Source organism: Meleagris gallopavo, chromosome 3, assembly GCF_905368555.1.
Source record: "Meleagris gallopavo chromosome 3, MGAL_WU_HG_1.1, whole genome shotgun sequence".
NCBI lineage: Eukaryota > Metazoa > Chordata > Aves > Galliformes > Phasianidae > Meleagris > Meleagris gallopavo.
The window spans coordinates 35,914,910-35,942,518 of NC_139406.1; the positions used below are offsets into that span (position 1 = coordinate 35,914,910).

The window sequence follows — 27,609 nt, forward strand, 5'->3', positions numbered from 1 at the left end:
GAGTCAGCAGATGTGACTAAATGCTCTGAAACTGCAGTCCTAAAGGAAGTTGATAAGAAAGGAATCGTATTACAAAATGAATCAAAGATGTCAGGTAATTAATTGGTTAAAAGGGGAATGGAAACTCACTCAGCCAGGTGTCTACATTTTTATCTGGTGGGTTGCTTTCTTGCTTTGTTTAGTTTCCCAGTGGCAAGCTCCATCTTGAATCATTTACTTAACTCTCATGTCTGACTCACAGACACTAAAAAGGAACTTCTCCTTTATCAGAGGACAGTTTCAAGGCCCGAGTTGTCAAAAAAGGCTTTCTGGCATGCACAGATCAAAGATGCTAAAGTTGTACTATTAGTGTAGACTGTATTAGTTTTCCCTCTAGAAATCAGCCTTCATCTGCTATTGCAATCATTATTATGACAAATAAGTCTGTCTGAAAGATGCTTCCATCTCCTTTTCTTTAACACATCCTATAACCTTGATTGTTCTGCAGTTTTTAATTTCTTACAGCTAAGACAAAAATGCTAAGCGGCTGCCCCCGGGTTATAGTACATCTTTTTAACACCAAATTAACTTTCATGTGATACTTTTGACATCAAGTCATATAGGGTTGCTTTGAGATGGAAAGCAAGGTGCACTGCAAATCATGGTTCTCTGCAGTGTTGAGAGATGCACTCAGATCAGACTGAAGAAAAGCTCAGGTTGGAGAAAAAGCACATCAAGGAAGCTACCAAGCAGTATTAACAGCTCCATGCTAAACCCCAGGAAGTGATGAACACTGCTATTAGGTGAAACAAATGAAGCTCATGGCAAAATGCCAACTAAGTGAGAGAAGAATGGGTATTTTCAGATCCTCCATGTCCAATCAGATTTTGGACAGATGCTGCTTTCTGTAGCTGTCTGTGCTAGCAATAGAGTTTACTGCTCTCAACTCACTGTATTCTGCCTGTAACTCTCTCTTTACTTTTATCAACAGCACTCATGCGTGTAACTCCCTCTAACTCAACTCAATCAGACTGAGCGAGATTAGTTTAAATATTATCAGCAGAGTAGATTTTTGCTAATACAGATCACTGGCTGAAAGGGACTAGAAAGATCTCCCATTTGATGCACAGCTGGCAGATCAAGAGGTCACAAGTATTTGGGATATACTCATGCAGCCTCCACGAGCACAGATACCTGCCAAAACTCCTCACGCCACAGAAGACGTTCAAAATGCAAAAACAAAAACAAAAAAACAACCTGAATATGAACCACAGTGTCTGAGATGTCTCACCTTTTCTGACCATGCCATTTTTTTCCTGCACTACTGAGAAGATTGACCTGGGTGTTAGTCACATGCAACTTCTGTTCTTCTATCTTCATTAAACGTAGCCTCTTGCTGCCCTCAACCACAGAATCAATATCCCTCAGTTAACCTGAATCAACCAAAGTACTTTTCACTAATTATTTTCTGTGATCATCAGTCCATCAAAACCTTACTTTCCCAGCCCTAGCAAAGTCTAACCAAGCAAGACAGCAGCCAAGAGCACCATATGGAACACTGAAAATCAGTGTTAAAACTACTCTGAAATCCTTCATGCAGTGGGATTTCAATCCATTGCATCTTACTTAAAATCATATTGAATTGTCCCTATCCAGTGTCAAATTGCATTAAGAGAAAGCATCCCAAAACAATGCACATTACTCTTTCCTGTGAGGTATTTGTAACTTTTATCTCCCTTAGTTTCCCCCAGATCAAAATAAAATTTTTCCATCCAGTACTCACTCCAACGTGGTTGGTTTTGCCACCAACTCCCACTCATCAGCTACTTCCTTGTCGAGTTTTTGCCTGCTTCACTTCCCTGTTCTTCCTCAGGAGACAGGCTTCTATCCCCACAGATAGAACACACAACATACTGATATACATATATACATGCATAGACATATATATGTATATACATACCTACATCCAGATCAGGATTTTGGAGATGAGTTCTCAGGACTGGTTAGTGATCACATCTAGATTTCTACTGTGGATTGGGTTTTATACGTTTTAATGCACAGTAGCTGGCAAGCTGAAAAGAGTCTTTCTTTAATTCAGCCAATAAAGTCAAGGACTCTGCCAGAATCGTAGAATGACCTATTGAGATTATATCTATGTAGATTGATCTTGATTTTAAAGCACCTCCTTTAAATTCCACTTCACCACAGTACACAAAATGCACACATCTCAGGAGGGGCGACACAGTGCTACACAATTTCCCTCTACCTGCATTATGCTATAATAGGAGTCATTCTCCATCATTGGGTGGTCAGTGGAACTGCCCAATACATATAACAAGAACCTGTTACCTGTGGGATGGGCAACATACAGAAAAGCAAAGCATTACACTTTGCACTCTTAGAACTGGCTGCCATCATCTCTCTCCCTAAAAGGAGAACGCAGTTCTGGGCAACAGGTCTCTCCCATCAAGCACTGCAACAGCTTCATATGCACGATGGCTCTTGCAATAGTGCAGCCTCAAAGGAATGATGCTAATACAAATACATAATCCCATTTTATTGCAAAGCAAACAGTTTTGTTTGTAAGGCACAAAGTGAGAAATATGTCACAAAAAGTTGATGGAAACAAAACAGCTGTGATACAAACCAAACTATGATTAATAGCCTCAAACACGAGATGGAAGCAGCATTTAAAACATGTGGTCATTATGAAACTCACTCTTCCAATATCAGTAACATACAAATGGAAAAAATGGAAATAAAATCCTTTCCTCTTTTTTCTTTTTTTTTTTCCTTAATATATAGCACCACATAATAACAGTGTGAACTAGGTTTTAGGCAACAGGAGAAGATTAAATGAAATTCTTACTTCAGGGGCTCCGGAGGGAGTTTAGTTCCCGAGAGATTAATCTGCATCAACGCAAGTGAGCTGCTGAAAAACTGTTTGAAGGAGGGAGGGACTTCTTTTCCTTTTCTGTAAGTAAATATATTCATTATGTAACATCTAGACACTCCTCACTCCAACAGTGCATATTAATTAGTAATAGTTACAGTACTAATACTATAGTAAAAATTGAATATTCAATAGTGAACATCCTATAGCGAATGCAGGCTGTCAAAATCGTAACAGTCATTTATGTGTTGTTTAATTTGCTGTACCTTCAAGAGCTCAGTAGTCAGTAGCTCTCAGTTAACTTAGAAATACAATGCTATCAAAATGTTGATTCAAGAAACAATTCTCACCATTGTACTGCTGCTCAGAAGACGTTATTCTTTAGCATCTGCTTGGTGAACTACCAGGAATGATCATTCAAATCTGATTGATCATGAGTATACTTAGATTTTACGAGTGAAAGATCAAACAGTACTCTACAAAACACTGATGTTGTCTTTTCACCACTAGAAATAACTACTGAACACTTTGATTGCTTATCCCTAACTAGCTGACACCTTTGACAGGTGCTCAAGCCACTGATTTGAAGAAAAGGGAAACTAAGGCTATTATTTCCTATGCTGCAAGTACTCTATAAAGTCAGTGTTCAATCTCAAAGACTTTCTGAAGGACTTCTTCCCAGGAAAAGAAGAAAAATAATAAAAAAGTGCATTTTTAACAGTCAACAAATCATGAAAAATAAGTACTTTAAAATCAAATTTGAAAAAGAGTTAAGTTAGACTTCAAAGTCTGATATTACAACAAAGGATGTATACAAACTGCCTGGTGTATCGGGATCATAAAAAACTTATTAGACAAGGTAGCTTATATTACAGCTATCTAGCAAAGAATGGAAAGAAAATAACTTCCTTAGAATAATGATACTTTTTTTGTAGAGACCTTCTATAAACTCATGCATTTCTTCTTTAAAAGAAACATGCCAGCACAAAATCAAGAAAGTATAACACAAAATATAGCAGTTGAGGGAAAAAAACATTTGAAGTGTACCTGTGAGAAAAAAGTGTCCTGGAAAGACTAAGGACAGCTAGATGCTGAAGACATCCACGAAGGAGGGCTCCACACACCTGATTTAAGGTAAGAAAGATTGATTTTACTAGGTATATGAAGTAGGGAATTTTCCTTGGAATTTGAATCTCCACACACACACAAAGAAAAAAAAAAAAAAAGCATTACCATATCTAGAGCACACTCTGTGTTGGATAAATCCAGATGAACAAGGGCATTTGGCTGGGCCAAAAAATTGTAGAGGCTCTATAATTAACGGAATGAGAAAAAAAACATATCAATGTTATTTTTTGATATTGTGACACAGATTTCTTTTCAGATGCATTTAGGTTTGTATAAAATTGCAGTACAAGTGTGTCTGAAACCTCTCTCAACCAAAACAACCTGTCTTACTTTCAAAGACTATCACTTTTTAGGAACAAAAGGAAAAAATGGTACTCAGACCAAATCTACCAAATGTTAAGTGTAAAACTCGAGTTCCTTTGTAAAAGCACTTTGCTTTCACAGAAAATGATAATTTTGTTAAAAATACCTTGCAATACTCAAATTGACAAGATATTTTCTAAAAAGGCTAACTGGCTTGAAAGTTTAACACAGCCCCTCTAAGCATGACGGATGAGAATCATTTGCATTTGAAGTCTATGGCTAATTCTTAATATTTGCAGTGTATAAGAAGTTGAAGGCAGAATACAGAACAAGAAGAAACTAAATCTAATATTAATGACTTTGGTACTACACAGACTACACTAGTGTACATAAAGCATATTATACTTTGCTTTGCTTATATTTTTAGTCTCTCAGAACAGTAAAAAAAAAAAAAAAAAAATCAAGAAAAGAAAGAATTACATAGTTCACAGAAACATGGAACAGACAACTCCATCTGAAATCTACCCCAGCTGAGCACATCCAACATTCTAAAAATAGATTTATATTTCTTAAAATTAGGTCATTTAGCAGATATACCTAATAGTGAAAGAAAGGTTCCTACTCTAAAAATCCCCATGCTTTGCTAGAGTTTATTCTATATGCTAAATAACAGGATTTCTTTACTCCTGTTGGAAAACTGTTCCACAGATTAAGAGATCTCAGTATTAAGAACCTTCTTCTTTGAACCATCTCTCTTTCTGACAGGCTATGAAAAGACTTACTTTTTGTATTTATGTCCCATAAAATACCATGGGAAGACATCGGACTTCTTTAACCACTGCCTGTCAATGTCACACTTCTTCTTGTTTATATATTTCTCCTGTTATTTTCTCTTTGAGAATAATTGTGTGTCTTTCTTTACATTAGACAGTGTGTTTGCTACCTTTTAAATCCTCTTGTCCCACTGAAACTTCCATTTCCTGAACATACATCCATACATCTGAAAAGACTAGTTCTTGGAATATGCTAATAAACCTGAAACTAGTAAAGTTTGTGCAAAATGTCACATGAAAGTCACAGGTAGATAAAGTCCAACAAATGCAAATAATCAGATTAGGCGTCTCCAATTTTGCATATTTTAGATGCTTCATAATCAGAGAACTCAAAATCTGACAGTTATGATCAAATACGGATGTGATTGCAAAAAGATGAATACACACAAACTGAAAATTTAATGTATAGAAAACAGCTGCAGCTCAGCAGTGACCGATGAACTGAACAAGATTTCAGTAGAGATTTTTCAAAGAACTGTTTCAGTAGGAGATGCACAGATTTCTTTCTACAGACAAAAATACTCAAAAGCATAAATAAATCAAATCTTTCCAAATCAAAGGAATTAAATTGTTTCTAGTCTTCCAGTGAAAATTTTGTAATACATTTATCATTAAAAAGAGTTCTTTTAGTAGTGTTTTGGTCACTTTCAAAGAGAACTCAGAGTGTGTGAAAAGTCTACTGAAACAAGACCTATCTGTATGAACACATTTATGTGGATCTGTTTAGTTGTGTAGGGCAGTTTAAACCTCTAAGCGTATGCAAAACAATCTAGATCAAAATATTGCTTTTTATCCCTAGTAGAATTGTACTGAAATAAAGGCAAAAAAAAAAAAAAAAAAAAAAAAAAAAAGAATGTAAATGAAATGGCCTTTCTTCTAACAATAAATTAGAACAGTGAGATGCTTACTGAGAGATCATCCCCACGGAGAGCATTCCCTGAGAGGTCAAGATAGACGAGCGTGTTCGCTATCAGCGAGTTGGCACTCAGTGACTGGGAAAGGCTGTTCACCCCTGCAAGAAAAGGTCAGTATTCACCTTATCCAGCACCACACAGGACTAGCAGAGACCCTGCAAAAGCACAATTCCAGTGAACACAGTCACAGAATTTTTAATGGCCTCCTGTTACCATCACTGTTCTACAGGGGAGGAAGACAGATCACCAGGGAGATACAAGACATCTTTTTGTCATAAAAGACCTGGTTTAGTTTGGGCTCCCTGACTCTGATAAAACAGGCCTCAGCGAGCTACACATCCTGAGTTTCAGGAAGAAATCTTTCTGCCATCTCTGCAGTGGCTTTAAATGTGCAACCATATTTTGTAACAGATTTTAAAAACAGATTTCACATAATAATGCTCAGACATTGTCCTCTCACAAACAATAATATTTAGATAAAAGTATCTGTGGAAGATCAAGCACATTAACAAGTATAATTTGCCAGAACTTCAAAAGCAACTGACAAGACATAGAAGTTAAAAATACTTCAATTATGCATTTGCCTGTAATTTCAGAAAAAAAATAGTTAGCTAATTAAAGTATCAAGAGATGCATAAAGACACTCATTTCCTGTTGATAAAAAAAATAGATATTTTTTTCGTTAAAATTAAAAAGCTCATGTTGGGAACAAGTTCCCAAGTTCTTCAGCTTTTCCAAGTACAAATTAGGATGTGGCTATTTCCAGCAAAACTAATTTTCACCTGAGGACCCTTGTAGTTTATTACAAAGTTCTTAATTTATCGTAGATGACTATCACTGCCTGCATCACTGTGAACTTTAGCAAACAGTGATTTTCTCATAAATGCCTAGGCAAAAGAATGAAGCAGGCAGGTGTTTCCATCTGTAATACATTACAGTGCAATTTCTCAAAGCTCCTGATCAGTCAAGGTGAACTGGCATTCAGCAGATAGAACACATGCATTCTTCATTTAAAAACTATTAGAAAATGGGTTTACCATTGGAAGAAGCAGCTAGCAAGTCACTGGAAACCAAAACATACTAGGCAGTGCTTTAGTTTTCCAAGCTTACAGATATTAAGAGAGTCTCTCCTGTTAGTAGCTAGTGGCTTTAAGAGATTTTTGATACTCAAAAGAAGTGGAGAACAATGATGTCTTTGCCAAGTCTTGAAACATTTCTGTTCACTGTAATTTATCTTAATGTTGCATTATTGAATCTATACATTATCCATAAAGGTAACGAGCAAATGATAACTTTTTGAAACTTGAAAGATCTCAAAGTCCTATTTAACTACTAGAATTTGATATTCTAGATCCCCTTTAGTAAGTCTTCTCAGTAACATTTATAAGCAACAAGTAGAAATGAATGCAATATAGTATGAACAGCTCAGCATATACTACTGAACAACAATTCTGAGAATTCAGAAACTGTGACTGAGCTTGGGGAAGAATAGCTATAAAACAATCCATAATGTTAATGCTTCTATCATGTTTAAAACAGTTCAACTACTCAAAATTGGACACAGCATTGAAGTCTTCATCCAAATGATACAAATGAGGGATTCTTTTTAATTAGCCTTTGGCTCAGGTTCAGAAAATCCGTTCCTGTCTTTGAATGAGGATACTAAATTTTTCCACTTAACCGGATTCTTCAAATCAATATACTTTTGTTTGAACTTCACCTACCTCGTTCTATACTTTGACAGTAATCTCACTTTCACTTGCAGACAATCTATCATACTCTGTTACTGCTCTCAGGAGGCTCAGAGTATTAATGGCTCTTAGGAACCTTGAGATACAATAGTTGAAGAAAGATCAGCTGGGAAGTTACCACCTGAACTTCACTTGTCAGTCCTAGAAACTTATTAGAAACTTATTTTGAATAGAAAGCACTTTTAAAATAAGGTCAAAACCAGTGTGGGATTGTACAGAATTTCTGAAATCGATAAAGCCAGGCTTCTCCCAGCTATAGAAAAAAGTTCTCAATATTCCAAGTTACAAAATAGTCTTCCAAGTTAAAAAGCAATTCAGTACTGCCTTCTTACATTAAAGAAAAACTGGATAACACAGACTGCTTTGCAGACAAGCAAAGATGCAAAGCTGAAAATCTTCATGTACAGAGAGCTATAACAATTCCAGATTTAAGACTTCACTATACTTTTAAAATGGAATTTTGAAAAGCTCCCATCCAACAATATTCATTGTGACATGCTGCTCTTTAGAGAATAGATATTTGAAGGCTAGGGTGGATTATACCATCTGGACTAGGATTCACATGAGGCCAGTAGTAGAAATGTTGGAATATATTTTCAGCTTTTGTTCAAAAATTATCTTTACAGGGAATGTTAAAAATCTTTCTAATTATTTTCATAACCTCAAAATTCATTTTTACTGGCAAGAATTTTGTTGGTGAGTTTCATCAAGCTGGCATTTATTCTTTCTAGAGGCAAATGTGCAGCTAGAATATTCTCTTGACTAAACTATCAAGGAGTTGATGAAATCATTCATAGCACATGAAGAAAAGTACAGGGTGAATAAACATACCAGAATTACACGATTTTCTGTGAAATTAATGAACATGTATTCTCAAGAGTACGTGTAAAGCTAGTTAAGTTTCTTAACCAATTGCTTATCACTAAAAGTGGAGTTAGCAGTGGAAAAAAGAAAAAAACATTTTTTTCCAGAAGTGTTTCTAATGAAAATGATGACTGAATAAATTCACTGTAGGGCTTACTATCTAGTTAAACATTATTAGAGCTACAGAACACTCACTAAAAACAACATCAAAAAACCCTTCTCCACACTCATATTCCTCCAGGTCAATTCCTAAAGCTTAGGAGAAAGAACACAGAATCTTCACAGAGCAGTAATTAAAAGGATAAAAGAGCATGGGTTACATCTCTTATCCTAGGTTATGATGTCCTTCATTGACTGCACTTCAGTTACCTTTTTCAGGTCAACATCACCTGAAAAAATACTGTTAATACTGATAATGCTTTTTTTTTTTTAGCACTACTCTGAAGAATCTGGTTTGATCCATTCTGTTAAAGAGATTACTGGGTCTACTATATGTAAAACATCAATGACAAAAACCTGTAAGTTTCAGACGTATGTTTCAGTATTATGCTAAAAATATGCATCTATTTCAATTACTACATCAAGTCAGAAGTGTGCAAATTATAAAACAAAGCAGTCTCTACTCAGGGCAAATCAATTAACAGCTTTTGTTGTAACACTTGATTTCATGAAGTAGTCAAGTGAAATAATTGCATGAAAAACATTTGAGCAGTTTTCCAAATGCTGTTTAGAAAATTCCCCACACAGTTTTGCCTCAGATGCTTAAATAAAATGTAACATTTATTGCAATTTTAAATTAAATCTTTCTTTGTGGTAAAGGTTCCACCTCACACGAGGGACAAGTAAGAGTTTTCTAAAATCGGATGGGGTACAGCACCCAAATAGTAAACTCAGGGATGTAAAAAAGCAGCTGCACTGTTTAAAATACATATATGAATCAGTAACAGAATGGACGACTTTATAACCTCGTAACAAAAGGTATTATTAAGATGAAAGCCTGAAACTTTAACAACAGGAAAATATGCATATTTATAGAGCATACCTTTAGGTGACAAGGAGGTTTTAGATAAATTTAAATGTTTCAGTCCCTTTGGAAGTTTGGCAAACTGGATGCTTAGAGATGATACACCTGTTGGGGAGCAAAGAGAAAGTGGAAGTTCTTAGGAAGTCAGTTCAACAATGTGGTTCCAGCTTTTCCAAGCCCTTCCAAGCATCTAAGTAGTTTATAAACTGTGTGAGACACACACGCAGCTGAGAGGGAGTCGAAGGGAATTTATTATACATGTCCAACATTTAGCATGTGAGATATTCTGAAAGATTTATGCTTCAGTCAGAAAATATATATATATAAAATAAACAAACACCCAACAACAGCAGTTCACATGAAACTTCAAAACTTTTGTCTTGAAAGGAAGAGAGATGTACATGGTAGCCAACATCAGCCTCTCTTCTGCAACTAAACCCCTTCTTTATTAAATAAAGGAATACAGATGTTGTTCAAAAAACACAGATATGCACCAGGGAGCTGAAATATTTATGTGGAAGAACATCCAATTCACATAAAAGAAACTACAATACAGGTATAGATTTGCCCTGAAAACCTGAAACCTCCACTGAGCTATAATGGCCACTTATCTCACTTCATTCCAGCAGCCTGTAGGTTACCAGCTAGTACACAGATTTGGAAATGCTTGAATTGTTTGGGATTCCAAACAGTAAAAATGTATTGGGATACTGACTACCTCAGCACAAATCCAACAAAAGAAAACAATGTTCTTTTCATTTAAGTGCTTTCTCAGTGTATCCAAGTTCGACACTCAATAAATTTAATTCCCCATTTAAGAAAAGGACTGAAATATGATTAAGAGGGCACATCCTAAAAAAATGATTGAATGAGTTCATGAAATATTTATTATAGGAGTAAATCCACACAAAAAGTCAAATCTTAACCTGAGCATGAAAAACAGTTCCTCTAACTGCTTAGCAAGAAAAAGGGAGACATGAGCAAAGCCTTTTCCTTGCTCCAAAACACAATTAAATAAAAAAGCCGATGCCGTTCTCCACATAAGCAGACACCAAAGAGTCCAGTATTATGACACATAGATGTGTGTACTCTGCTTCTATCATGGTTTACTGCCATAAATAATAGAAGAGCAGCTACATTACAGATGTAAAAGTTGCAGGAGTTTTTTTAACCCTTTGTGTAAAAGCCTGTTGTATAGCCTGGTCAGAGGTGCAACTTCCACGCAGCTTAAAACAACATGCTGTGTTTTATTTATACTGTCAAAATATTAGATTGATAATGCTTTGCCATCATTTACTGCAAATCGTAATGGTAACAGTGTCTTCAATCTTCTGCAGGAACGCATCAAGTCTTATCAACCGAATTTTCATTCCTAGATCCACTTACTTAAGAACAAAAAACTAAAAACTTTTTGGCTCCTCTGAAGAAGGATCAGCCTTTCATAAGTTTGCCTCAATTTAAATTCTGTGCATGACCATTCATCTTTGTTGAGCTGGCTTAGTCACAGTACATACTTTTCAAACTCAAGGTAGAGTTCCGCTGGCAAAAGCGAAGAAAAATGAGTACAAAGAGAATCACTAAGGACACCACCAGAGTAATTTTTGTTGCAAAGTATTTTGGGTAAGAGGCACAGCAAATAATTTTACTTCTCCATCTTTCCATTTAGCTAACATTTATCACTCCAACCAAGCTGAATAATTTAAACATCTTACTAGCATTGGAGAAGAAATACCACTGAGTTTTAAGCTAGGGGAATGAGATGCAGAAAAGCAAAACTACTTTTGATAACTCAGACACTCTCTTTTTGCTGATCTCAACAGAGCTGAACTCTAATAACAGAAGTAAACTTCACTGCATCCAGGCACACAGATTTGATTTTGAGTATTCCCAGACTTGAGCTTATTTGGTTTGCACAATTTTTCAGAAAATAAGAAATGAGATTCTGATGCCAGTAAAGCCAAAAGCAAAGCTTCCATCACTACAGCATGTCTAGATTTTAAAACTAAAATAACAAACTTTCCACGTGTTAGACTCACAAATATTGACAGTACCATTAAGAGCTGCCAATCATAAATTAAGAGGCTGATCTCAGTGCAAAATCATATCATTCAAACTAATGTTTCAGCTGAAGCCAGGCCCTGTGTCTCAGCTAAAAAGAACACTCTTCTCATGTCACTTGACTACAGAACACTGCATTAATAATACAGTGCTTCTACTTTTTGATATTCAATGGTATACAACAGCTTATTGGTCCAAACAATGGACAAGGATAGATTCTTTCCCATTATTCACACTGTCCTGTCTTGTTCCCCTTAGAACTGCGTTATAATCTTCTTGCATTCCTTGTTCCTGGAGAGGTAACGTGTTAAGAGATTTTTTCCAAAATATGCATGTTATCACGAATCTCCATTATACCAGCTTTTACCTGAGGAAAGCTTGCTGCCTCATCTGTTTAATGAAGTCAAATTTCATTTTCATTCAGTGGATATCAGATCACAGAATAGGTAAATCCTTCTTTAAAATATTTGCATATTGCAATTACAGTTAATTTATTTTCCAGCACCCATATAACTTAGCTGATTCTCTAACAAAAAGGTCAAACTTTAATTGCATATGATAGAAGACACTGACATAATGATAAACCTCTACAAATTTCTCCAATTAGTATCTTCTGCATTTCCTTTGTTTTAATCTTGTATGTAGCTATTCAAAAGGTCTCGAAAGCATGACTTCACTGCAAAGTTAGTACTCACACCAATATACTTAAATTAGAAAAAAAAAACCCTTGCATGATTTAAAAAGTCGTTTTTTAAAAAGCCTTTCATAAAGCACAATCTAAATACGCTTCTTCAAAAGTAGATTCAACAATGTGGCAGACATTTTTTTTCAACTTAAAACTGAAAATCCAGAATAATGCAGCTATCCCTATGGCACACAGTAATAATAATGTTGTACAGCAAAACATTGGCTTCTGCTAAAGAGTTTTCAGGAACCGCACCAAGGGTAGTCAGAAGAGCTTAGCAGGTCACGTGAACAGTTTTAAATGAACAACTACCCTGAATAAGTTAAAAGCAAAAATGTTTTCAAACTTACTTTGAGCCAAAAGGAGAAGAGATACAAAAGAGGAAGAGGAAAAATACTCTTCGCATCTTTCTCCCCCCTAGTTGAAATGGAGTAAAAGGAGACATACCTACAAAATTCTGTATTAAGAGCATTTTCAATCTGGTTGTAACCAAAATGAACAGCTTTTCCATTTTGAATCATGTCAGACAAAAGACAGAAAATCTCCTCCACATAAACCAAATGAAATAAGAAAAGGTTCACTGCATAAAATTCCTATTTTATTTCTAGCCCAAAAGCAGCAGAAGGTAGTCTGATCCCAAGAACACTGCGTGCTTGGAATGTATTAAATGAATCAAATGGAAATCTCATGTGGGCAGCACTGAAGGGTCAACACCAGACTGAAAGAATGTAACCTTATTTTAAAAATAAATGCTCCAAGTGAAAAGAGAGTAGACGGGAAGGGAATGACTTGACTTGATATGCACTGAAATCACGCCTAGCAGTGCCTAGCTGGAGGAAAGGTAGGCTGTTCAGTTTTATTTTTCATCTTGCAGAGTCAACAATCCTTAGCTACATAAGGATGCCAGCTATGCCAGTATTACAGAGCACTGTGAAAAACTGGCAACACTACAGACTAGAACAAAGCTGATAAAGACACGGCTTCAAAACCAGATCTAACTATGAGGTTATAGCTGAAATAAAATGCAAAACATCCCAGAAAATACAGTCCAAGCAATAAAGTTGTCTTGCACTTCATCTTATATTCATTGTATTGCTTTTAAAAATATACACCATTTTCTTTTCTTTCTAGCTCTAAACATTCATTCTGTTCTATCTTCCTTTAAAAGATACCTCAATGAAAGTGTAATGAAATCTAATGAAATCCATGGATGGTTTAAGACATTTAAATACTTCTCCTTAAGCTAATGGAAACGTATTAATCAAAAAGAATAGCAATTCTCAGTCGTTTGTGCACAACAGACATTCACAATAGCATTGCAGACAGAACAGTATCTTCTTGTTATTTGGGCAAAGCTGAATGGAGCAGAGGTAATCTCCGAGTACATTTGCAGAAAGAGGAAAACATTGACGTTACAGTACCTCGGTCTTCAAGTGGATTGCTAGCAAGGTTGATTGTATGGAGTCCTGAGTTGGGATTATGGGATAGGGCACTGGCTAGTTTCTGTGCAAAATCTCTGCAAGAAAAGAATACAGAGGGAAAGAGAATTCTGTTATCTCCTCTGTCAAAAGTATGTTCAGAGGCTTAAAAGTGTCAAGGGATTACTAGACAGAAATAGCCAACTTACACTATTGATTCTTTGTCTTATTAAACAATGCTTATCTGGCTAATTTACTGTCTTTCAAAGCAGGTTATATTAATATTTATTTATTCTCTGATTTAAGATACTAAAGAGCATTCAATCAAAGCTCAAGCTACTTTTGATAAAGATCTAAACGTATAAAATATGGGTTAATTTTAAATAACTTAGAACTCAACCACATCTCCTCCTCATCGTGCACAGGTGGGATACATACATCAACTTGCATAGCATTATCTCCCTCACTTACAAAGCCAAATTCTGACACCTCCCCCTAACTTGTAGCAAGCTTCCGTCAAATAAATGGGCTTTGCAACATACCATAGAATCAACACAGCATTACTATTGTGATCTTGTAAAATAGCAGGAATAACTCTCTCAAAGAACAGCAGGACATTGAAAAACTGTTCTCTGCTTTCTTCATTTTACAACGAGAAGCATCAGGGTTGATCACAGTCCCAGAAACGTGAGCTGAGGGAGATGATGGTGTATTGGGTTGTGTACGCAAATATAGTATGTAGATGGAGAGCATGACCTGCTTGTGTTCCAAATCCACTTGAGAGATAAGGGAATGCTGCCCTCTCTGAGCACATTCTGCTGTCACTGGACTACCATACTCACAGCATAAAGTTTAAAGCTAGCTTGGGTTTTCTTACATGATCACATCACCAGACTCTGATGGAATCATTTTCCACATATCACGTCACAAGGCTGTGGGTTCTTACCAGCTCTATGTTAATTTCACAAACCCATCCTTGTACCTGCTGGAAAGCATTTATGTATTAAGAGACTAAATCTGTTGTGCAGTTCTGTGAAGCACACTATGCTTTCAATGGTTTTACTTTATTTAAGTTAGGAAAAGAGGTAGGAATCAAATAATATTCCTTGAGCTTCCTCCCAGCATCCTTCTCTCTCTGCTCCAAAGTACAGTATCTTACCTCCTGGAGGGCAGTGTTAAGAGAACTACTGGATACAGTACTAAAAGAATGGTAATTAATACTGTTCCTTTTCCCTGGGACAGACCCTTCCTATCACAAGAGCTGCCAGCCTGTGTGCTGAGAATTACAGTGGAGGTAGCAACATTTTCTGTACTCTGAAAAAGAGCAGAGATCAGATAGGGATAACCTCAATAGCTTTTGGCTATCTGTTTTTGCAAGGTGTACTCAAGTAGAGGTGCTCCAGGAAATTTTAGCTCCCCTTTGAAACTTTATATCATATTCTTACTCTAAAGAACAAATATTCTTATCCTATGTTCTTATGTGAACACAGACAGTCAACAACTCTGGACTTAAATTTGTGCCACCTGACAGACCTCAGGGTATCCTCCTTTGCTATCTGCTGCTGCTCCTGCAGATGACTACTAGTACATCTCCTGTAGGGCACCTGTTTTCCAACATTCTAGATACTGACGGTCATTCAGGCTTGGAGGTAAAGCTTTTAAAAAGTCTGATATAACTACACATATGAGAGAGGAAGAATATTTCACCAGTGATAAGAATAGCACAGACCAGGAAATCTCAGACAAAAATTCCTCAAGATCAGACTAGACAACATATCTGTAATAGAAAAATAGAGGATGTGTGTAGAAGGGACTAACATGATTACATGCAAGGACATTCAGAGCCTATCCAGCAGGGGAAGACGAGCTGCAGAATCTGTCAGAGGCCCTCCTCATATCATCAACAGACATGTCTATTCTCTCTGTTATCGCAGCCACTCCCCCTGGGACACGGTGGCAGTGGTTAGTGCAGATGGCAATAGGGACAGTCTGCCTGTCAGACTTCAGACTGTTGAAGCACAACGAACAAATAATTTTCACCAGCTCCTGCAAATAGGCTTTTTCAGACTGGAGACTCCACCTTGCAATTTCACAGAAATGAATCTTCTGATAATTGCATGGTCCTCTATTTCTCTAAAGCAGCAAACAGATATAATTCTCTTTTCAAACTCATTTGTTCAGCTCACCTTAAATTATTATCCACTCACTGAAATCTGGATATCACCTACCTCAATTAGCATCCTAACACTTATCAAGACATTTATATCCTCTTTTTTTTTTTTTTTCATCGAAGACATCCAAAATAATCTAGACTGCATCCTTTAAGTTGTAAAAGAAATAGCAATGGGCATAAAATTTTCAAGAACACCTAAACTGGCAGAAATCTTATTAGACAGGGGGCTTTTTTTGACAGCACGCTTTTCCCCAACAGCAAGTCTACATTTCCTTAGGTCCTGCATCCTTACTACTGCTGTAACTGTATGATAGCTTGTAGTCCCATCAGCTGGAAAGATGACAGTCTTTTATGGAGCTACATCCCATATCACATAACAGAAATGAATGGCTGGAGGTAGAAAAGAATGGAATCATCTTAAATTGACCCCGCTACAGGAGAAAATACACTCATGCAACTGCTCAGGTGTCTCTGGAAGCATTGTTCTTGGTAGGTCTATCTCAACAACTGGTCTGTTGTGTTTCACTAGATCGTTCTCAACACTTGTCTGGCAGTCTGTCACAACTCATTAAAAGTGACTGGTCTATAAGCTCTGCAAAGATGCCCAGTAACAATAGGATTTTCTCCTAGCAAGCAGATATGATAACTGGCAAAATTGACAAACGTATCCTTGACAAAAACAGACAGACAGTGCTGAGCACAGCAGATGCACACCAGGGCAAAATGCCAAATACCATGCACGTAGATGGAGGCACAAAAACCAAAGTCATAGGTTGATTATCTGTCAAGTCCTATTAAAACTGAAAACGGATCCAACTGTTAGAAGTTAATGTAGACAGCGTACAAAGGTAGTCAATGTATCTTTTAATATTTGTGATTAGCATTATGTCTCACGGCACAGAGTGCAGGAAAAACAAGATCAAAATCAGTTGTTTATGGTTGAATAATAGCTACTAAAGACATTGTGATCGGGAAGTTTGGGTGTAATTCCAACCTCCACCACAACTTTCCTGAGTCAGTTAGATAGTTTTCTTTTAAACATATTTCAATGCTAAACCAATTTAAATTAAAAAGAAAAAAGGAAAAAAAAAAGTAGAGGCAAAAAAAAAGAATACCACATAACTTCCCCGTGCTTTTTTCTCTTATTTTTTTCTTCAGTTTAATGCTTAGCTTCTCTGATTTTTCCACTGTTTTATTTATAAGTACAAAAATTCATTAACACTAGAGCTTATCTTGTCCACATGGTCTTGGATGCTACTTTAACACTATAACAAGCCACAGATACTTCATCCAGGCTAGTTTGTAACTTCAACTTTGCATCTGTTTGCTCTGAAGAAAAGAAATACCTAGGCTTAACTCACTGTATTTAGACTACACGCCAGGACTAAAATTAATCATCTACTTTATTCCTTCTTTAAAAATAAGTTAATAACATAGTAGTATTATTACATTACTACAACACCACAAATGCAATACACAAAAAGAAAAAAAAACCTTCTTGGGAATGAAGCTGTATCTGTTATCCAAGATGGAATAATAGGCATTTTAACAAAATCCCCGTCACTTTTGTTCATAATTCTATTGGTAACACTGCTCAGAGAGAAACTGCGTGAGTTAATTTAGGGTTAATGCACTTATCCAATTCATTCTTCTTCACTTAACCCAATTCTCCAAGCAGAATCTAACAAACACCAGTCTATAAGGATTATCTGGATTATGAGGAATCTCTGAAAAACTTGATGACAGGCCCGTGACTAGCAACTCCTCAGAACAAGCTAAACATTGAACATGAGTTTCTCTGACACTCCGGCTAATACACATCACACATCTTTTTTTTTTTTTTTCTCCTAGGAGTAAGCAGTAACTAATGCAATATTTTCAAGAAATTACTTACGTTCTAAGCCCAGCATTCTCTAATACCAGTTCTTCCAATCGATTGGACCTACTCACTACTCGCAGAATCTGCTCACAGACATCAGTGGACTGCCACAGAAAAGACAGAACAGTGTTAAAGAACATATGGTTGTTTAGTTATAAGCTATACATCATAACAGGATCCAGGTCATGAACTGCTTCTTCTCATACTTATGTAATAACTAAGAATACCAGGAACATCTCAGGGAGAGTCAGATGACAACATCTGGAAAAGACCTAGAGAAACAAGAGGTAGACTAAAAGCAACCGATTTATGAAACTGGCTACCTAAGGGCAGAATTAGTCCAATAATAGTAGAAAACACAAACAAAACAAAACAAAAAAACTGCAGACCCTATGTGCAGAGAAAACACACAGTTAATTTTTAAAGAACTCTTCTTCATATAGATACTAATCTCTCAGAAGAAAATAGCAACTAATGGAATGAAAAATAAAACCTGACAAGAAATGTCAGCTAAACACAGAGAAAGATGTTATAAGACAAAGAAAAGGAAAAAAATAATAATAATAATAAAATCAAGAGTAAGAGCACTTTAGCTGCAGGTCCAAAGACTGCTCAGGATCTAATGCTTAAGGGTGAGTAAATTTCAGTAGGAGCTCTCCCAGCCTACACAGAATAAATCACATCTCATGACTGTTACTGCTGCTGGATCTTAGAACTTGCAGAGGCATTTGCAAATACTATGAACAAAATGTAACAAAATAGTTTGCTTGCCATGCTTGGGGATAAAACTTCGATGTTTTAAAGGCCATACAGTGAACTTTGTTCACCTTTTATTCTAATATCTTACTTTGCTTCTTAATTTGTCTTTTTTTCACAGCATATACCATCCCACATTCATATGAAGTCCAAAGTAGAACTTCAGTCGTGATCATGAACTGCTGAAACTATTCTATGTTACCCACTCTAAAAATGACAGTTTGGCATTCACACTTGGGATATCTTTATCTCTAAGAGCAGCCTGGCATTTTCTAGGATTCTTTTAAACTAGTTGAAACTCCTAAAAAAGAAAATAATGCTCTAGCACACACGTGAAATCCTTTTCGCAGTAAAGATGACAATGCTTTCTAAAGATGGCAGTTCAGCCAATTTTCTCCAATTCTATCCTTGCCTTCCATATTTTTGTAATTCAGAATATTATCACAGTGCTACTACAGCACTGTGACTGCAAGTGGAAAGTTTCATGCATGGACTGTAAAAACACTACAGATCATGTCTATCAAACACAATGTCAGAGTGAGACTCACCAAGTACGACAGATTCAATGGCCTCTGGATACGTCTGACCTCATATTGACCCTAAGCAGAATCCCTGTGGCATGGATTTACTGTCCAGTTTTATATTATTCTGACATTTTTAATTCAAATTTGAATACGTGGACGATTGTTTTATTACTATTGATGCACTTTCAAGACTGATAAGGTTTGTTTTCTGCATTAGAAGTTGTTAAAAAATCTCCCTAAAGATCATATTACATTAAAACAAACAAAATGTTAAAACAACAGAGAAAGCATTTCTCAAACCACTAATTCTACCCCTAAGTATTAATTTTCAGGTTTGGTAAAAATATTAAAACATATGAAAATATACTACATTTAGTAGTGATTTTACATTTTACATTTACTATTGATTTTCTCGGCCTTTTCTTCAGTAGTTCAGCTTGTTTAGATTTGCTCCCTTTTTTCTTTACAAAAACAATGCTGCTGTGAAAGAAGACTGAGTGGGGAACTTATCAATGCTTATAAATATCTAAAGGCAGGAGTTAAGTGGATGGATGGGGCCAGGCTCTTCTCAGTGGTACCAAGCAACAGAGCACGGGGCAATTTGCACAAACTGGAACTTGGGGAGTTCCATATGAACATGAGGAAAAACATTCTTTACTGCGAGGGTGGCAGAGCACTGGTGCAGGCTGCCCAGCCAGGTTGTGGAGTCTCCATCTCTGGAGATATTCGAAACCTGCCTGGATGCCTACCTGTTGACCTGCTGTAGGGAACCTGCTTTGGCAATGGGTTGGACTACATGATCTCTAGAGATCCTGTCCAACCCCTACGATTCTGTGATTCTTTGAATAATAGCTGCAACATGTCACTACATACTTATTACTTAAAGGGGCTGGTGTCAAACAACCAGGAGAAAATCAAGATACAATGAAAGTTAAGAACAAAACTTGTTTCATAATGTGAGAAAAAAACAACCTAGACTCCTAGTATTTTTCTTCCACCTCCAAAAAGGTGGAAGAAAAAGAGATACTTCTAGCTGCTTTAGAATTTTTCCTGTTTAGTCAGCAAGTATTTCTGTGAGCTGGCAGATTAGTTTTATGGGCCATTATAGCCAAATAAACTTTTCCAAATGTATTTGTGTGAAATTTTGGCAAAATGGGCACACAGTAGTGTTTCTATAGCATGAAAAAACTATCCAACTGTTTACGTTTTCCTCAAATAATAAACAGAAAAACAATTATCAGTTTTTAAATAAGACTGTCCAGCTTATTTACCCAAAAGAGTTCACTTTGAAAAATGCAATAGTATCATCCAAGACACAGCAGAGTCTGGTAAAACTTGGTATACCATTTCAATTTATTACTTACTAATTTCAGATCCTTGGAGGACAGCTTTGTAAACCACTGATTATACTCCAGAGCAGCAACTATTGGTATTAAGTCTCTAGAAAAAGAAAAACACTTTTACACACATTTCATATAACTGTCAGTTTTGGTCATTTGAAACAATCTCTGAAGTGCTCTTCTGTATCTAATTTCCTCTGTCTCTGCAATGCTAATCGACGGCTGTCACCATTACAGAAAGCTCTGCATTCTCAAAATAAGAGCACCGTGAGCAGCTGTGCGTCTTGCCTTTATTTTAATAAAAATTTTTGACTGGCCAACTGACATCTATTCTAGCACAAATTTTTAAAACAGAAATTTGTCTGGGCTGCCATTCCTACTTTTTCTTCATCCTGAGACATATTTAAGCTTCTTAATCATCTCTAATTATAATTGAGTGTGACGCTAAAAAGCTTTTTGGCAGACTGATGATTTAATATAATCCCATGACTGAATGCTTCTAGAGAACATCTCCTTGTCTCATCTCTATAGTTAAATTCCCCAAGGAAGCAGGAGACCTGCAAAAGGATAATGCAACTTTCAGCACAAACCATACCTAATTGTAAAAGGGATTTCACAAATGAAATTCTAAATTATTCTCATTTTCTTTATTCCAATCCTCTTAATTTGATCTGCTCTTCCTCTGTTGAGCTTCACCAATAACAGATGCTGATAAATGTCATGTCTGCACGCTACACCCAGCAGAATCATTCATTTAGCACTGGCAGATCAGTTAGCCTCAACAATTACCTAGAAACCTCTTCAGAATGAAACAAAGAGATGTAGTGTACATGAAATGTATATGACTAGCAAAAAACAGTTATCTGAGCCTATGTTCTGTGGGGAAAAATTTAAAAATAGTAGCTTTTATAAGCCACTACTAACCCCTAGCACTCCATTCAGGACATTTGCAGGTAGGCACGGATCTGCACCAAACACAAAACGCAGCACCTTTCTCACATCTTTTCCTTCTTCCTCATCAAGGTAAATGCCAGACAGACTGAAGGCTCCACCAACACAACAGCAGAACAGTGCTCTTTATGCTATGATAGGAACCCCTAATAGGGACAGATAGCACCATTGGTGCTGTTCCTTCAAAGGAAAAGAGTGACAATGAGCAGCAATGACTGGGTGTAAGTGGTTACACTACTAGGGAGCTGGTAAGCTACCCCAGACACCAGCAAGTACCCTGGGGGGGCAAGAGGAGGCTGCAGGCAGAGAGTGCCTGAGGCTGTCCTTTTCTCTCCTCTGCTCCCAAAGCCAGGGATGAAAACAGCTGAAGGACCCGGGGATGTTTAGATTTAGTGGGAAAAGCTGCTGCATTTTCAAGAAGTTAAAGAGACTGCTACAGCAGGATGAGAATTTTTTAAAATAAATCAAGCCTGCTGATTTGCAAATTCTCATCTTTAAATAGTTTAGTCTTCTGCAGTATCCAAGGCCTGTTTTTTTCAAACTTCAGACAAACACAGATACTGACATAGCTGTAATACCAACAGCTAAAAAAACCGCATATCACACACCTCCCGCCCTTCCACCCCACATGCCTGAAGATAGTGGAACAACAGCCTTGTCTGTAATATTCTGTCTGGATACTTTGGCCTATCAAAGAACAACTTCATTTTACAATCTGATTTTACTGAGGAACTATATAGTTTAAAGTACAGTTTTTCATTTCTTTTAAATTTTCGAAGGTGCTTCTTACCAAGGACAGTCCTTGCGGCACTTAGCTCCACTCCTTGTGTTGCTTTGAGCTTGCCAACTTCATTGTACTTCTCATGGAGCTTATCTTTTCAAAATGGTATTCTGCTTTTTTCCACTGTATTTCTATTAAATCCTACGTATCTTACTAACAATGATCAGAATTAGTTTGCAATACAAAAAGAATTACGCTACTGAATTCCAAAAGCAGGGCCTCCTCCTAACTTTCTTTCACCAAGTTATGTTAAGTAGCTCACATGTATTTGTTTGCTTGCAAAACTATCATCTAGAATAAAGTAAGGTTTACAGAATGTAAATCTTTGCCATTTTAAAATGAAAACAGATTCTGTTCTTCTGGAATGCAGAAAATCTCTCCAAGCTTTAACAACATTGAAGCTTTGCCAGTGGCTGCACATTTTTTCAACAATTCTGTCCCCCTGCGTATTTAAGATGACAGGAAATCTAAATGTGCGAAGAAAAAAAAAATAAAAATCTAACTAATCACACATTTCTGACAATATATTCTCAATGTCCAAATTTTTGAATGCTAGAACATATCCAAAAGAAGAAAATTGTGCTGCAGAGTTAAACAAGCCCTATTTATTTTGAGGGTGTTTTTTTTTTTTGTTATACAATTATATGGTTCAAAGCACAATATAACTTCAGATAAAACCTCAGAAGTCATGCTCCCATGTGGCAAGCCATGTTATGCACTCTCAGTGTCAGACATGCTGAGAATTTAAATTCATCTATAATTCATTCCATCCTATGCTGACCTCTAACAGAAATTCTTTACTAGGAAAAATACAAATTGTTTATTTTTAGCAATGCATAGCTTGTGTATCCAGTTCTCATCCTACCTCACTGCAGAGCTACTACATAGTGTGAAACACATAATTTCAGTAAACTCAAAAATTATGTGGACAAGATATATGAGTTTCTCAAAGTCCAAAACATGTTGTTAATTTGAAGTATTCTCACTTTGCTAAGTATCTGACAAAACACTTGCAATACGTGGTTGAATTCACTGGGATTACAGAACCTAATTTGTATTTTTACTGAATAACATATGTTTTTGACTTCCTACAAAATTTTGTTTTCTGGAAAATTTCAATCTAAAACCTTTTTCTCAGTTCCAGCCTCAGTACTAAGAAAATGCCACAAGAAGATGGATTTTACTGTGTATATGTGGGTCTAAAATTGTTTTGAATCTTTGGACTTAGATAATCATGCAACACTTAAAAAAAAATTCTATTAACAACAAATTTATTTTCTTGGTGACATGAGTTTTGCAAATCATACTTCAATTAAAACATTCACTGAACCAACAAACTCACAATTCCATTTTCCTAAAGCCAACGCTTTTGAAGAGCTAAATACTTAAAGCACTTCTTCTATTTTTTCATTAAAAAGTAGTATTTTTACTCCTAATAACTTGTTCAAACTTTTACTTTTTATTGAAGTTGAATAGCTCTAAATCAGTTTTTTCAAAAATGCCACATGTTCTTCTCAGCTCTTCCAACTTAGAATACATTTAAGTATTCTTAGTTTCTTACTCCATCATTGCTTGTGATATAGAAACACGGAATGGTTTGGGTTGGAAGGGACCTTAAAGCCCACCTGGCTCCAATCCCTTGCTACAGGCAGGGCTGCCCCCCACCAACTCAGCTGCTCAGGGCCCCATCCAACCTGGCCTTGAATGCCTCCAGGAATGAGGCACCACAGCTTGTCTGGGCAGCTCTGCCAATGCCTCACCGCCCTCTGCACGAAAAATTTAATCCTAATATCTAATCCAAACATTCTGTTTTAAAACCATTCCCCCCCATCCTAACATTATCAAACTGTGTAAAAAGTCAGCTTCCCTCCTGTTTATAAATCCCCTTAAGACAGTGGAAGACCACAATGAGGTCTCCCTGGAGCCTTCTCTTCTTCAGACAGAACAGCTCCAACTCACTCAACCTTTCTTCATAGGACAGGTGCCCAATCCTCTGACCATCTTTGCATCCCTCTTCTGAACCTGCACCAACAGCTCCACATCTTTCTCATGCTGTGGGCTCCAGCACAAATAATCCTTTCCTTATCTTCTCTCAGCAATCCTTAACTGACCAGTATTTGGATACAGCTGTCATGCACTAGTTGCAGCCCTGTAGTCTTGCCTGAGTTACCTCTGAATAATCCAACACAGGCAGTAACTTCATCATGGAATTAACCATGGTGACTGTGAAAATCACCACAGAAGCTGAGTAAGTATATGAATATTTGTTTGTTTTTTTCTTTATATTTTTGCAAGTTTTACATACTAGCAACCTTACAACTACAAAGAATGCTGTGCCAAAATACTCTCATTTACTTACCTCCAAGTTCAGCCTTTTTGTTATAATATTTTAATATCTCAGACAGATTCTTAATTCTTCCCTTGGGCCTCTTCGAAGAAACAAACACACTGTCTTATTTACAGTTTTTTTAATCCGTCATTTTTCTTGTATAACGATGGATTTTAATTAAGACTCTTTTCCATTTCTTCTTACTTAAATATCTTCAGATGCAGCTTTCTTAGAATCCAGTGTTCTCGATCCAGTAAACCAAATACAACACTTCGCTAAGTTTCAGCATCTCACAGTAAAATTACCCTCAATTATTTCCTTTCTGGAAGTACACATTTTTGATTGCATCTTTTGTTAGTGGAGAAACTACTGGCTGAGATTCAGCTGAATAACTTAAACCTTCTACAGACTTGCTAAAAAAGTAATTTCCTTTAGCGTATACACTATGAGAAAGATTCTGTAAAGCAAAGGCTGCCTAATTTCCTTTTTTTGCTTTGCATGCCAGATGTAGTTGCATGTATTCTCTGCTGAATTTGAGCACTTATATCCACCATCACAGGAAAAAAACATAATCATAATAACTATCTGCTAACTTTTTGGAGTGCTTCCAATAGCAAGATATATTTATCTTCAAAACAAAATGTGCTCTTCATGGGGCCTTTGTGCAAAAACAGCATCTTTTTTTCTGAAAACTATAAAAGCTATAGATGGTCATTTCAGATGTCCAGATACTTAACAGCTTTTATGGGACTATCCCCCTTCAGCAAGGACGGGCAAATTCTAGTGGAAGGACAATTCAAGGGATAAGGAAAGTTTGCTAAGTATTAGCATGATTATTATATATTATTTACCTGTGGTCAAGATGGCTGAAGTCTTGCAAATTCAACTCTCTGGTATCTTGTGTCAGATAAATTGTGTCAACATCCTGTTAAAAATACATAATCAAATACATATTTATCCTATTTTTTCCCCTAAAGTATTATGATTTATCTGTCCCTTCATCATTCGTACATTTAGTTAAAATGAGCTCCAGTACAAGTTATGTACTTACCCACTGTACTTCTTCTCTATATGGAAATCCAAGCCAATCACACACACAGGCATACATCTGTGAAAAGCCTCCTAGAAACAACACAAGAGAATATTTAACATAATAGTAAAACAACAGACATCTAAAAGCATACTTGAACATATAACCAGCCTTTCAAAACTCACTCTCCTTTTCCCTCAGAAGGGAATCCATTGTGCTGCTGAACGAAACTAAAAGAAACTGAGACTATCCTATCTTTGTAATACCCATCAGGTTGCAAGAAAGCTTAAAATAGTGCCTTCACCTACCAATCAGAAGTCTACTCCATACTAATTACACCTTACAACTAATTACACCTTTACAAGCTTCTACCAGAAATAGAATAAGACTTCCTGACACTGCTATTCCAAGCTTTTTATATTTGAGCATTCAAATTCATTCTCACCACAAGGTCCAAGTTCTGCCACTGTCTGACTGTCCCACAGGGCCTGGAGATTAACCAGTCTTTCTGAAGGCTCCATTGTTACTTTTTTCAGAATCCTCCTAAATGCAAAGGGGAAGAAGTGTTCATGATTTTAAAAATATTTTAAACCTGTATCACTATATGCGCTCGATAACATTTATTTTAAGCATGATTTTAAGTGAGTATATAGGAAGAGTTAGTATCTTTAATACAACTCAATTCTCTGCCTAGAAGTCAAACAGATCATGATACAGACTAGCATGAGTAACGTTTATTTGATCTCTTCCTTCCTTCCAATAAATTAACTCTGCAACTACTGAAGCAACTAAGCCCAGTGCTGTGACAAGGTCACTCAAGCTAAGCAGGCGTTGGACTCTCAACTATGACAAGGTTGCCAAAATAGGTAGAGACCACAGAACCATAGAACGGCTTGGGTTGGAAGGGACCTCAAAGATCATCTAGTTCCAACCTCCTGTCATGGACAGGGCTGCCACCCACCAGATCAGGTTGCATGGGGTCCCATCCAGAGATGTGCTAGGAGACGTGGCATTACTGACTACATACAAAACTATGGTCATCTATCCATATGCTTTTAATCAGTAAAAGCAGTATGCTGCTAAGAGCCACAGAGTCTGTTGAGCAACCTCCAGACTGCACGTGAGATACCTAGCTCTAATCTTTGCAATTTGATAGTGTTCTTACTCTTCTAGGTAAAACCACTACCACTTCTTGGTTTAAAGAAAAGAAAATATGTGCTCTTCTGAAGTAGAGAACACTCTCAAATCCCAGAATTCCATAAAACAAAGGAAAACAAATAATAAGAGATATTAATAGGAGAAATCTCCTTCTCCATTCTTGCATGTTCTGGTCTTATATTACCTGCATAACTCCAGTGCCCTCATTCCAGAAAACTACTCTGAGAGGAGAGCAATCTATACAACTACACAAAATGCTCCAGCAGCATTCTCCACAAAGCCGAGAAAAAACCTGTACAGGGCTCAAGGCCTCCACAGACTCACACAACTCACACAGCCTGAAGGCCCTGTGCACTCTGCTTCTTCTGTTTGTATTTCTCACATCATTACTGAGGTTTTACAGCAACTTTGTTCACAAGCATTCACTTGTGTGCATGTTTTCTGAAGGAAGAACTCCACCTCTACTGGGCAGTTAGTAATACTGAAAGACAGATAATGTGGAAACAAAAACAAATTGCCAGTTGGAGTACATGAACTTAAATTCCTACTATACTACAGGAAAGCTGAATAATAAAGACACACACCCAAAACGACACATGTAAATTTAGGCTGACCCCTTGCATCTAATGCCTCTTAAAAGAAGTTTACTCAAAAATAAATATGTCCTGAAGAACTCTTTTAGGTGGATCATTACCTATAACACTGCTAACAACTGGGAGCTGATGAGAAATAGTAGTACAGCTGCGTTATCTTGTAGAAAGGGATGAAGGCAAGGGCAAAGAGAAGAAAATAAAATGAAAAAAAGACCACTGAGAATTGCAGCAAGATGATAAAATTC

General features: G+C 36.7%; 1 protein-coding gene across 3 annotated transcripts in view; it reads right to left on the reverse strand.

Moving 5' to 3' along the window:
• The window catches only part of CARMIL1 (capping protein regulator and myosin 1 linker 1), a 173,979-nt gene that overhangs the window by 70,001 nt on the left and 76,369 nt on the right, over window positions 1-27,609 (reverse strand). For all 3 annotated transcript variants that reach the window (XM_085220649.1, XM_085220651.1, XM_085220648.1), the window contains 11 exons: window positions 26,059-26,156; window positions 25,635-25,705; window positions 25,435-25,508; window positions 20,547-20,622; window positions 17,918-18,006; window positions 13,854-13,948; window positions 9,708-9,794; window positions 6,045-6,148; window positions 4,106-4,183; window positions 3,920-3,996; window positions 2,849-2,953 (listed from right to left, as the gene is read on the reverse strand). In XM_085220649.1, the coding sequence (XP_085076775.1) occupies window positions 2,849-2,953; window positions 3,920-3,996; window positions 4,106-4,183; window positions 6,045-6,148; window positions 9,708-9,794; window positions 13,854-13,948; window positions 17,918-18,006; window positions 20,547-20,622; window positions 25,435-25,508; window positions 25,635-25,705; window positions 26,059-26,156 (954 nt within the window). The remainder of the gene's footprint in view (window positions 1-2,848; window positions 2,954-3,919; window positions 3,997-4,105; window positions 4,184-6,044; window positions 6,149-9,707; window positions 9,795-13,853; window positions 13,949-17,917; window positions 18,007-20,546; window positions 20,623-25,434; window positions 25,509-25,634; window positions 25,706-26,058; window positions 26,157-27,609) is intronic.